The 13,844-nt window shown below is 33.1% G+C and overlaps 1 protein-coding gene across 4 annotated transcripts in view; it reads left to right on the top strand.

The window, feature by feature from the left end:
* The window catches only part of trh (trachealess), a 149,688-nt gene that overhangs the window by 42,392 nt on the left and 93,452 nt on the right, over window positions 1-13,844 (top strand). For 3 of the 4 annotated variants that reach the window (XM_053760086.2, XM_053760087.1, XM_053760085.2), the window contains exon 4: window positions 4,181-4,225. In XM_053760086.2, coding sequence (XP_053616061.1) covers window positions 4,181-4,225 — 45 coding nt within the window. Of the gene's footprint in view, window positions 1-2,931; window positions 3,033-4,180; window positions 4,226-13,844 lie in introns of those variants that run through there. The other variant, XM_053760089.1, reaches the window with a different exon arrangement.

Below are 13,844 nucleotides of genomic sequence, written 5' to 3'. Positions count from 1 at the left end.
TATCTTAATTTTAAAAAATATCTGATTCTTATATTGTCTGGTAGTGCTTTGTTATCGAGTGTATTATAAATAAAACATATGTTTATAAGTATCAAGACATTATTTCCTCTGTATAGATGCTTTAGTCATCAAACAAAGGAAAGCTACTTACAAAGCGTAAATAATCAAGTTAAATAGTTAAAAAAGGGTTAGGCTAGTTTCCCCTGCCATTAGTTACTTTTGTATCTTCTCATTCCGAGTATTTAACATAAATTTTGTTAAAAAACTGATTTGATTATTATATAACCTTATTACTTATTTAAAATTTTAATTCTTTAAAGTTTATATTTTTGCCTATTTAAACTTTGCATCCAGCCAGTATATATTTTGTAACACGTTTAAACAATTTGGTTAAACAAATTTATAAATTCATAGAAATACTGCATGAGTTTTTAGTAGCAGATTAAAATTTTGCAGCCAGTGACCTGCGCAGTCGTTCAATAACCTCTGTTGGACAGTTGGTTAAAAAAACAATCTGGAAATAAAAATAAGTAAACAGATTATGCAAAAAATCAAATCTACCAACCTAATTATTTGAATTAGGAATTCCGGAACGTTCAATTTTATATCTCTGCATGTCGCGAGTGGACTCAGCGGGTAGTAACGACATCTCTGGGTCCCTAAGTGGAACTATTGTGTGATTGGTCGCGCTTCGGATCGAAGTCGGCCTTTTCAGTCAACTAGCCCCTTTAGTGACGGTTGCGGCTATTTTAAATTTGGAATGCGACATTTGTCGGCACTTTGTATGGGTAAATGACGATTCTACCGATTGTACCTACAAGTATTTTTGTACCTAGTAGAGCGGGCGGTAGAGGTGGCTGAGGATGAGGCTAAACTTGAGATTAAGTTATAGAGCACTGGTTATTCAATTCTGCTCCGCGGAGATCTAGGGCTTCGTGAAGCACCTATTGGGTCTCCGCAAAATATTACTCACAATACCAAAAGGAATATAGTACAACGGTTTGCAGAACCTCTAATAAACAGTGACGACATCGTTTTGTCACTAGTAGACTTGACTAAATATAATTTATTATGTGACGAACAGATGGGATTCCGTAAAAATAGATCTATAAATATGGCCATTTTTAAATTACTTGACATAATTATGAATAATGTGGATAATAGAATAGATGTATGTGCTCTTTTCACTGATATGACCCAAGCTTTCGATTTTGTTAATCATAAAAGACTGATTGATAAGTTGCATTCTTATGGAATACGAGGAAATATCCTAGATCTTATAGAATCATTTCTGGCCAACCGTAAACAGTATGTTGAAATACCTAGTATTTGCCCTATGACAAAACAAGAGATAAAACACTGTTCTGACCTAAAAATAAATAAATTCGGTGTTCCTCAGGGCAGCGTTTTGGGGCCACTGTTATTTCTGATTTACATTAATGATTTACCTATGCACGTCAGACAACATATGGTGCTATTCGCTGATGATAGCACAGCTGTGATAAAATGTGACAAAAAAAGCGAATATGAAAATGACATAAATATGGTATTAAATGATATTATACAATGGCTTAATATGAATAATTTAAAAATTAATTTAAAGAAATCTAATATAATGCATTTTTATCAAAGAGTAACTAATCAGGAAGTAATTGTTAAATATGATGAGCAATACATTGACGAAGTTAATTCAACGAAATTTCTAGGCCTCATAATTGACAGTAAATTAACTTGGAAGAGTCAAGCTGAACATATTTGTAAAAAATTAAGTGTGTCTGCCTATGCACTTTTTCAACTATATAAAAAGGCAAAAATGGATGTACTATTGGTAGCGTATCATGGTATAGTTGCACCTACACTACGTTATGGTGTAATTTTTTGGGGTAACTCAGTAGAGAAGGACAGAATCTTTAAGGCACAAAAGAGGTGCATAAGATCTATGTGTGGCCTCAAGACCAAAGACAGTTGCCTTCCCTTTTTTAAGTCTTTAAAAATAATGACTCTTCCATGCATATACATTTTCGAAATATGTATTTTTGTAAAAATGAACCCTAATATGTTTGTTAAAGTGTGTAACATTAGAACCAATCCGGAAAGAGTGCGACCATAATACAGGAATAAACTAGTAGTTGGGGGCCACAAAACAGCTCTAATGGAAAAAAGTGTATTTGGAATGTGTCCCATCATATATAACAAATTACCAGATAGTTTTAAGAATCTTAATTTAGTGACTTTTAAAAATAAATTAAAATTGCTCTTGACTGATAAATGTTATTACACTATACATGAATATTTGAATGACAATCTCCATAATTGTGATTATTGACTAATTTGTAACAATAAATTTCTAATGACAATGTTTCATACAGATAATTTAGTGAATTGAATCTTATTATAATATTTTTATTTTTGAATTGTAATAAATGAAGTAGTGATAATATGACAATATCCGAATGTGTCAGATTTCAATTAAAAGCACAATATTTGTATGTCGTATTGACGGCACGGCATAGCGTTCTGAGTGATTTTGAAACAACTGCATGTAAATGTGTGTACCTATGTTCAACAAATAAATCATTTGTATTTGTATTTGTATTTGTAGACACTTTATTCACAAAAAAAACAGAAAATTTTAGTTACAGTAAAATATGTAACTCGTATGATTTAATTTTTGATAAATCTACACATCAAACTAGCTTTAATTTTATTTAGTCGGCTCATTCTTCGCCGTGCTCTTGGATTTTGGGTCTTCGACACCGGCTTAAGCTTCCATTAGCTTTCTACATTTCTGTAATATAAGACGGCAAATGATCTTATTTGTCGTATATTCTCTAATTCAATTACAATTAATCAAATCCAGACAAATTAAGATCGCGATTATAAAACAAAATACCGGCGCCAAGCCACAATGATGTCATAAGTAATTAAGTAGTGCAACAAGTGACGATGTACGCGGTGCCAATGGTGAACTACTGCAGTCCCTACCACCTCCCTCCAGGGTACACCCCTGGCCTCGCAGACCCGTACTGGATGTAAGTACTCACTGCAAAGTATAGTTTTACTCTAAATGAATCTATGTTTTATCCATGGATTTAGTTGTACGAAGTACTTACTAAATCCATGGTTTTATCATTATCGTACTGTCCGACATTTGGCATTGACAGAACGAAACAAAATACTCTTTAGTCTGAGGCTGAAACTGTTTTCCGACAGTCGCTTCGTCGACGAACACTTCGGCGACGTGTAACAAAAAACACAACAAATAAACATTCTTTTTATTCAAAAACTTCCGGAGAGTTTTTTCAAATGCTAATATCCGACCTTCTAACCAAATTAGATACGTCCTACGTCTATGTTTTATTGACGTCCAGCAATCCTTACATATTATAAAACAAAGTCCTCTGCCGCGTCTGTCTGTTTGCGATAATCTCACAAACTACTGCACGGATTTTCATGCGGTTTTCAACAAAAGATAGTGTGATGAGGTTTAGTATGCACCTAAACCTCATTTATTATGTTTTATCCTGAGCGAAGTCGGGGCGGGCCGCTAGAATTATATAAAATAAAAGGTAGAAATCTGAAAATGATACTAACTCGAATGACGGCGATGAAACAGGCAAGTAAAGTGGAACCCAACCGGGTTTCTTTTTAAGAAAGATAAGACATTAAGAAAGTATACATTTCAAAAAATTCTTGAATTACTTTTTTTAAGTTACATTGTAGAACTGAAGTTATTAGGAAAATTAACCTAATCACCCATTTTTATTATCCATATGAAATGAAATCTTCTTTTCGAATGTGTCTATTGCTAACACTGGTGTTAGATTTTATTCAAGTCGCCTAAAGGCATCAGACATGATTTTTACGGCTACCTACCGCGTCTAGTGGCAAGGAATCGCATGTTTACACACAAAAATATGATAGGTGCTTTATTTACTACTAGCCTTTACCCACGGTTTCGCCCGCGTGATTTCCCACGGGAACAGTTATCTTTCTGGGACGACAGGTTTTCTATGTCCTTCTCCGTACTTCAAACTATATGTATGCAAATTTTCATGAAGTTTGATTGAGTATATAGAGCGTGAAGAGGTATCAAAAATCAAATAAACAATCAAACTTAAGAATTTATAATTTTAGTTAGGATTTTCCTGACGCTGATAGGAATTTTCAATTGTTACAGAAAGCCTTCAGTAGAGGGTGTCAATGCAGCCTCCGTCAATGGCCGGTAAGTACCAAAATGTATTACTTGTTACATAAGATCACATAAGTACTTAATGGTATGAATGCTTGCTGAATTGCCCTTAAGTCTGTTAAATTTTTTAAAGATTACTACTAACATAATAGTGTGCAAATTTGTAGACATATGTCTTTTAGGTTACTTAAATAAATAATTATTCTTTCATTCATTAATGTCGGTGTAAATTGAAGCGTAATACGTATCGTAACGTGCACATTACGACATATAAAAATAATAAAACAAAAAATACTTAAATACATCATCTATTGTTTTGGATTCGTTTACAAACCGAGTCCCGATTCGATTATAACATCGATTCCACTCGACGCTCGGACCTTCAAATTACCAGTAATCGATGATTGGATTGTCTTTTTTAACTCGCATTTAACGTTTTCACCTGTGCCTTTGTCCGTGAGAACGGACAGATTACTATTTTAGGGATCTGCTGTTTATCTGTTTATGATTTATTCATAAAGGAAATTGCTTTACGCTGGTATGTGAGAGGAAAACAGCCTCTCTTGCTCAGATGATAATAGCCAATTAAGACTATAATCGAAAAAAAAACTTGAGATTCTTCTCATAGGCGATAAGTTAGCAACCTATTAGTATTTTTAACCTCATTTCCACCATTAAGCCTGCATATAACTAAATGTTACATTCGAGTAGCTGAATGGTGAAGGAAGCGGTGGTGGTCCCGTGATTAGGATACTTATTCTCCTGTGAAAGATCATCCTCGAAGACATTGTGAGAAAACTTATAATAGAGTAGAAATGTGATTATTTAAAATGTTACTACCTTTTAGAAATCTAAGCCTAAAGCTTCTAAAGGTCACCTAAAGATGACTTGAACAACACAAACAAACGATACAAACGATAAGGAAGAAGAAAACAAGAACAATTGTTATAATTGCACAGATAGAGCAGAACCGCAGACCTATACCGAAAAAAAACAAGTGAGAGAAAAAATATAAATATGCAGAACCAACTGTTTAAACCTGGTTTCGTATTATCCAATATTAGTACAGATTGGAATAATCCCGATACCTGGGTTTAGGTTGTTTAACTCCGGGTGTGTGATGTGAACACGGGATGGGCGTCAGCCATTTTTGTTTCCAAATTGCAGAATTTACCCGACTACGGAGATCGTTATGATTTTTATATGCAATTTTTTGTAATGTTTTTTTTTTGGAGGTTAATAAAACAAATTTGAATAGGCAATTTGCTTGTTGGCTGTTGTAATCGGTATAATTAAAGAATTGAGTCTTTAATGTGAAATATACTTGATTTGATTTTTTGATTTTGATTTCAAAGTGTTTTCAAAAATAAAAGGATTCTCAGATGTATATAGGGCCAGAAGAAAATCACATTGACCTCGGATTTCATAATTCCTAAATTTTATTCATATTTTTTCAAAACACTTATTTTTCATTTATTGTCAAAAGAAGTGCTCTTGTTTCTCATAATTGTATTTGTGAAATTCTAGTAGTGTTTTATTCCAAATGCCATGATCTCAGCTGACCGAGACACATCAAAATAAAAGTGTGTCGCCGCGATCTAATTTGTGTGGGCTTTGAGCGAGCTTTTCCATTATTTCAGGCTGTCTTAAGCCGAGCTTAGCGGCACGCCTCGCGCATAGTAAGCGCTTTGTTTTGGATATGTTGTTTTTCTACCAAATCATGATGGATGCAATTTGCCATTGAGCCTAGACTGCGGTTAAAAACCGAACGGGGTTATTTCTAAAGATATACGTAGTATCTTTGTACTGACTTTCCTATTTGTAAGTTTTATATTTACGTTATGTTGTGAACATAGTAAACAAAAAACCATAACAAGGAATAATAGAATTCTGTTCCATTTAGATCACCTCGAGTTAAGAAGACACTAGAGTTAAATTCTTGTAAACAAATGGTAATCATAAGGTAGGTACGTCTTTCCAGTTGTCCCATTGTTGTGACCTGTTGTTGTATACAGTGTTTTACTGACGTACCCATTACTAAGTATTCACTTATTACTAGCTTGACATGATTTATAAATGGAGATCTCTTATTCGAATCAATCAATATAAGTATCTAATTTCATTAATTCTTCAAAATAAATAGACCCCATCACTAAGAGTATACGCTCGAGGTGCTCTAGGAAGAATACAATGTGCTATTCCAATTGGTGCGCTGAACGGAATACCTCAGATTGTATATTCAAGTGCGTAATTAGCATTCAACAAACAAAATGATAAAATGTAAGGACTTGATTCATAACTACTTCTGTAGTCGCCTGCAAGCGCCGCCGCAACCGCCCGCTATCTGCTATCTATACCTAATTATTTTTGTTCATCGTAAATTCAGGACAATTTAACTTTATGAGTACACTGAATATCGAATATAAATCTCATAACACAATAGCGAGTAATTACGAGCGCCTAGTACGGGACAATAATCGATACTCGCCGATCGGATCGACGCGATTCATCTGCATCGATGCCTTTTTCGAACTAGTGGCTGGTTTATTGTTTTTAATCAAATGTATTTGCATATTGTTATGGAGATAAAGTTTGCAAAACGTGAGTAGTTCCTATTACATATTTCTTTGTGGAGTTAGAAAATAATCGTACCTAATGGTTTCCTCGGATATATGTAAGTAATAAGTATATATAACAATTATATATGTAGATATCAACAATGACTATGGAGAAATGAATCTCTTTGGCTTTCTATACAAGAAACATTAATTAAACGGATGCAAATGCTATCAATGATGGGTGATATTTAATATCAATTGAAGTCTAGTAAATTACATAAATATTATTTTCCGAGTCGTAAATTTTTTCCTATGTTTTTTGAGCAGGACTATCGTTGTGTAGTTCTGCAAGAATATATAGTAAAATTATTTTTAATAGTATGCTTTAGTGCCCCAATGCTGGGCAAACGCCACCCTTTTTGTTTTCTATAGAATTCTTCTATATTTTCCATTCCATTCCATAAGTAGATAAGTTAGTAAACTACATATCTATGACAATTTGTCAAAGTTGGGGGCTATAGCGATAGGAATCAAATACCTATCTGGAAGCTCATTTGGCTAGAGCCGTATCAAGTCAGGTAATTTTTCACGGAGAGTGCCATAAACTTGGGAAAACTCCCGGCTACTTGTACTCTGGTCACGTGCTACTGCGAGCGAGCGAGACGGGAGATTAATGTCGTAGGTGCGAGCAGAACGAACGATTTATGCATAGGCAATATTTCTCTCGAGCTAAGACGGATAACTTTGAGTATATTATGTGTATCGTGTGCGGGAAAATTGAGTTTGAGTGAGATATAATTTAGTTGTGTGATTTTGGCGTTTTGTTTAAACACATATATACATTACAATATCACGTCTTCATCCCTTACGGGGTAGATAGAGGCAAGAGTCGTGAAATTCGAAGGCCACGCTTAGTTAGATATGGATTAATTTATTACATCATGGGTTAACAGAGATAAATTAATTGAGGTGTTTGCTCCTGTAGACTTTGTGATAAGAATATATATGTATAGCGTCGTAGGTACTCGTAACCTCGTGGGTATAAATCATCATGCATGCATTTGCGGTATGCATTTTATTTAGACGTTGGCGCCATTGAAGAGGCTTTTAAACACCCAAACCTAGGAATGTCGGCAATTTGCCCATCGCTTTCAAAACCTTATGAAAAAGCGGGGTTCCCTATTTACATACAAATGGCCAGAAATAATGAAATAGAAGAAGGCTTTGTGTCGATAGTCTACACTTCCATACAAATAAGGCCGTCACCGAGACGGATTTAAGAGTATTGTCTGTCTAAATGTTTGTTGCGATCGAAGAAACTGACGAAATATATTCCCGTGGGAAGGATTCGAAACTCCAACTTAGAAAGCCGAAATCAAATCGAAATCCTGAAAGTAATGTCGAAATTATGAATTGTTGATGAACCTATTGTTCATCACTTTTACTAATTTTATTTTGCTGAATATTTCATTAATCTAAGGTCTAGAGTAGTTAGAGGTAAATAGTACAAGATCTGGCATAGTGACACATTACTAATTCGTAAGAATGCGATAATAGATATTGACAACTAAAGCAGTTCTTCCTGTGATTACTGGTAATTTTTCTCCCAAAAACAAAGAAAAATTATAATATTTATTTGCAAAAACTTGAGACGATGTATATAAATCTTGTATGTGTGCAAATGTATTTATTGCAACCCAAATAAATATATTTGATAGGAACTCGTAATTAAACTTAAATTATTATTGAAATACGCAAAAAAATCCAGATTGTAATCCAAAATTTCTTTAAAATTAAGAAATGCACAAATATCTTTAATTCTTCTTTTATGTTAAACAATGGAGTTTCTCCGGGTCGCCCCTCCAAAATTCTCGCCGCTAACAATTAGTGAAAAGTTAAATTTATTGGCTCGATTATAAAGCTGTTTGAACCCTGCTACTTTTAATTTTGAGACACTTATTTCGACTTAAGTCGGAATCCTCAGGTTATATATTCGTATGGACATTCTGAAAAAAAAAAATTATACATTTTCGGTATAAATCACGCCATTATTATTGGATTAATTTAATAACGATTGTAACTTTATTCTCTATTTGGTTATAAAAGTAAAAATATATTTAAAGAATTCGAAATAAACAAACTTTTAGAGATGATTTGCGTAAATTTATATATAATCCTATAAAATAAATTCTTATAATATTGATTAGTCAAAACAAATACATCCCTCACTAGAGCCGACTAAGGCTTGTGCATACTGAATTCCTGTGCAGCAGTTTTGTTGCCACACGATTATATGGAATTGTAAAGCATGCTATGCATGTTTCCATACAATTTTGCTGTGCATGTGCTGGATATGTGTTCGGTGTGCACGGGCCTTTAGCTCGACGAGCACCAGAAATATCACATTTTAATTATTCCTCATATGAGCACTTGAAAAATATTTGCCAGCACTCTAAAGAGAAACCATTCAGTTGGAAGTGTTAGAGCATAGGAACAAAATCTGTGGTGCCTGCAATATTAGTGGAGTATCCACGTGTATATTTCCCTCCAAACATAATTAAAACGGATGCACACTGGGTGCATTAATTGTTGCTTTTTTGTTTTTTCTCGTTCACACTTTTAATTTGTTCACTCGAGTGTTTTGCATAAATTCCATTACTTTCTGCGGAAAACAGAAGGCCCCAATTAGAGGGAGAGGTAATTTATTTGGTCCTTTAATAAGACTTTTTGCAAAAATTTTCAAGATTTTTTTCTTATTTCTTCACAAATCTACTTTTTGTGTAATTTGTATTCAATATTTGCTATTTATATAACAATCGACGCAATAAATGGAAAAACGAATGGTAACGAACTTCTTACTTAAAATTAGTAAAATGAAACTGGTTTTTTGTGAGAATTGTGAACAGCCACTACTTCTAATATCATTCTACGATTATTGTTTTATTATTTGCGAAATATCCTGTTCATTTCTTACGATATTATCCCTAATGACTGAGACCATTTTTTTCATAAATCGCAGAAACTATAAAATATAACGCGCTTCAGTCGTAACTGCGACTCACAGCAATACGGTCCCTAATATCATAATCTTACACCGAAATGCTTTCACATTTCAAAGCTGCCACCCCTAAAAATTGTTTTCGAAAATACCCAAAATCTACAAACAAATTACGACTCTAAACTTTGAGGCGGAAAGTCCAGATTAATATTTCGAGGTATGTCCGGCAAATGAAGCAGGGTTGATACCTCTTGGCTATTAGTCCTAGGATTAGCAGTTGATCCGGGATTGGATGACCAACGGCCATAGAGTTTGTTTAGCTCCGATTGTTGTACAGCGCGCGCCACTAATAATACCACGAAGAATAATGAATAATTGGACTCGTCTCTTTTTTGTAAATAGATTTTTATGCTAAATACTTAAAGAGTTAGCAAACAAGATAACGTATATCGTAAATGTTTATTAAATGATAAAACTAAATGGAATGGTCTGACTTAAAATCTGGTGTAGGTTTCATCGCGATACGTTGCTTAGAACCCGAGATAATTTACAGTAATAAGTTATAAGCGGACCCACGATATAAATGCGAGAAGTTGCGGACAAAAAGCTAGTAAGAATTTTTACCTTAAAACGAATAATCGTTTTACGTTAGTCCATTATCTTTGACAACAGATACTATTGGTGCGCTGTATCACAGATGATAGCCACTCTAACTGGATTCTATATTATAAAATGGGATCAGGACACTTGTTGCACTAATTCGTATTTCTATTGTTTGTGGTTTTGGATTTTGCGAACAAATTAAAACACAAAACAAATAAAAATATAGGATTCGTAATTTGGTGAAATTGAAATGACAGAAAAGCAATTTATATGAAAAGTAGACGCGTGTGGTTATTTTAAAAGTTTTTTAAGTAGCAAATATTAGAATTACTTATATTCAAATATTTGCTACCAAAAAACTTTTAAAATAACAGATATATACAAACAATAAATATAGTCTTTATTGACACAAAATGTAGTTTAAATTATTTATTTATTATTTAAAACAACATTACCTGCAAATGAAATTAATAACTACAAACTTAATTTATTATCACTGAAATTTTATATCCATGGTAATCACAGGATACAGATCAGAAAAAAAGTAAACAAATCAACAGCAGAAAATGAAATAATTATTAAAATAATTTCTCTTTTCATAGACCTTTCTTTTACACAACATTATTATTAAACTAAACCTTTAAAATAAACAACAAAATAAAAAAGAAAACAAAACGTCTAAGCTGCCGGTAACAATTAGGGCGCTGCCACACCGTCTCAAATCGAGCGACTGTCATCGCCCGCCGCTTCTCCGCAGCTAATTCTCCTATAAATATTCATGCGTCTATTATACTACAAGTATTGTGATGCTTTGATTAAGTATCTAGTACCTCCAACCCTCGAGCCCTGATTAATGGCAGCCGCGATTGTTCGGCGTCTTTTTGACATGGTTTTTCTGACAGCCACAAGTGATGCTACTGTGATATGACATATTAAGGGATAAATTGAGGATTTTTGAAACTGTTGAAGGATTCATTTGAGTTGACCGAGTTAGCTTGTAATAGGTACTGTTTTTGACAAGTTATCTTTATTTTTATATAATGTGAATAATGAAATGTTCATTCTAATTGGCTGCTTGACTGGGTAAAAAAACAAATACAGAAAGGTATTTAAATACCAAACACAATAATAAAATGTTGATCAGTTTTATTTATAACGTATATACAATTTTTTTGTTCTCATTAAAGTATGTTAGGAATGAATTTTGATTTCAACTTCACAAGACATCACTTCACATAAAACATTGTTTTGGATATTAGAATATAATCTGATTTGACTAGTTGGAAAGTAGCTAATTATAATCTATCTAATTTAAACGTATCGAAATAGTGTCAGGAATTAGATGTATTGAATTATTATAATATTAAGGTAATTACTTCTTATTTACTACATAAATAAAAAAAAAACTTGTCTTTAACAAAATTTGAAGATGTTTTTATTGTAAGTCTTTTTATCAAATTTAATTAGACAAGATGCCTGATCACATCGATTACTTTAAAGAGCACCCATCAAGAAATTAAAAACGATACTAACGCCCCTAAATTTCTTAGGGTGAAATAATTATGTTTGATTTTAATTAACACCATCATAGCAGTTTGTTATTAATAACTGAGGCGAATCGTGTCGCGCGTCAACGCTAATCGCTGACGCTTTGTCTGCCAGTGTGAGGGTGTCCTAATTTAAATAGATTGGCTGTTTAGAAATATTTAATTTGAATTTGTTCTAGAAATTGTAGACGATTATCCTTTAAAATTCTCTGGGGGTTATAGAAGATTTTTTTATCTATTTATTCTTCAACGACTTAGTAACAAAAACGCATGTTAGAAGTGATTGTATACGAGACATACAAATCACGAATACATTTCATAGAATTCTCATAGATATTAGATACATAAAATCTAATACACATACCATACTTAACCTTTAAAATGGCTTGTAGCATATTATATATATGTATAAACAAAATTAAAAAATAATTCAGTATAATCAAAAACGCGAAATTATAACATGAATGTTTTTATTTAACTTGACATATACCATAACTTTATTAGAATAAATAAATTGGATAATGCTAATACGACGGGTTGGTTAAGACATCAAACTTCGATAATCAAAGGGAATCCCCAATAGTATTCAGCCAAGGTGCTGGGAGTCTTTGACTTGTCATAGATTAACATTTATTTTTGATGTAGAAGCTTCGATTGGGTTCAATTTTTAAACGTACACGTGAGCACGCAACGACAGAAAAAAAGAATCTGTAAAGTAAAAATAATTTTAAAAACTCATACATATTTAAAAGCCCAGAATTTTAAAAAAGACCGACATACCTTTTATTTTATATAATTGTCATGTTGCTAAAGTTAATTTACCTCCCACATAATTATACCACCAAAATCTTAAATTCTCCACATACTTAAATTAAAAAACGAAAATCCCCCTTTTAAATTTGTGATCAACATTTCAGAACGATACGGGTTTACTGTTTTACTTGTGTTGTTTTCAGTAATTTAACAAAGTACATGGCATTATGTGTTAAAACCTATTCATAAATATGTTATGATTATGAACAAGTACTGACAAAGGAATAATAAAATATATTTCTGCAATATGTCGCTTCTATACAGAGCTTAGTCTACACAAATCTCCATACATCGACGGATTTCGTTAACATATGTACTGCAGGGGTGCGCGGGAGTCATAAATAATAATCTGCAGGCGAGATAAATCGACGTATGCTAATACACTCCAAATTATTTATAGGGGGTAGCTTTATCTTGGCTTTTCTTGACAATTTTCAGTATTTGTTTTTGTCAAAAATATTTTTTTATTTGTAAACACTATTAGGGTTTTTAAATTTAATTAAGCTTTTATTGTGGAACATTAAAAATCTACGCGTCAACATATTTCGGCTTCGCACGTTGTCATTTATAAATGAGTAAAGGTTTATTATATGTATATATGCGTGTAATAAACCTTTGGGACTAATTGTCTACATAGCATCGAAAACTGCATCAAAATCTGTTGCGTGGTTAAAAAGAAAAAAGCTAAGACACGGAGGACGGCTTTGTGATATTAGTGATTTTCTCCATTCTATTTTTAAGAATACCATAATATTTTACCAATACTAGTTGTTCCCCTGGGCTTCGCTCCCGAGGGAATTTTAATAAAATATAGCCTATTATCAATCTTGGATAATGTACCTTAGGTTTCGGAGATTACCCGCTAAACATACAAACTCACAAACGCTTACCTCTTTATAATAACTATAGATGTAACTTACCTCTAAATCAACTTAAAAGCCGTCTCAATTCCATCCCTTCTGGCCGATTACCGTCACAACTAACTGAAAGCTCAACGGAGCGTCACATCCGAACCGTTTCGCCATACTCGAGCTTTTTAATCAAAGCTTTAACGGCCATATGCAAATGATCTTCCGAGACATTTAGTTCAACTTGCCTTTATTACTTGCAACTCGTAAGTATGATACATGTAG

Source organism: Plodia interpunctella, chromosome 19 (genome assembly GCF_027563975.2).
Source record: "Plodia interpunctella isolate USDA-ARS_2022_Savannah chromosome 19, ilPloInte3.2, whole genome shotgun sequence".
In the NCBI taxonomy this organism is placed as follows: domain Eukaryota; kingdom Metazoa; phylum Arthropoda; class Insecta; order Lepidoptera; family Pyralidae; genus Plodia; species Plodia interpunctella.
The sequence above is the reverse complement of the archived record's forward strand: the minus strand, read 5'-3'. Positions and strand labels throughout refer to the sequence as shown.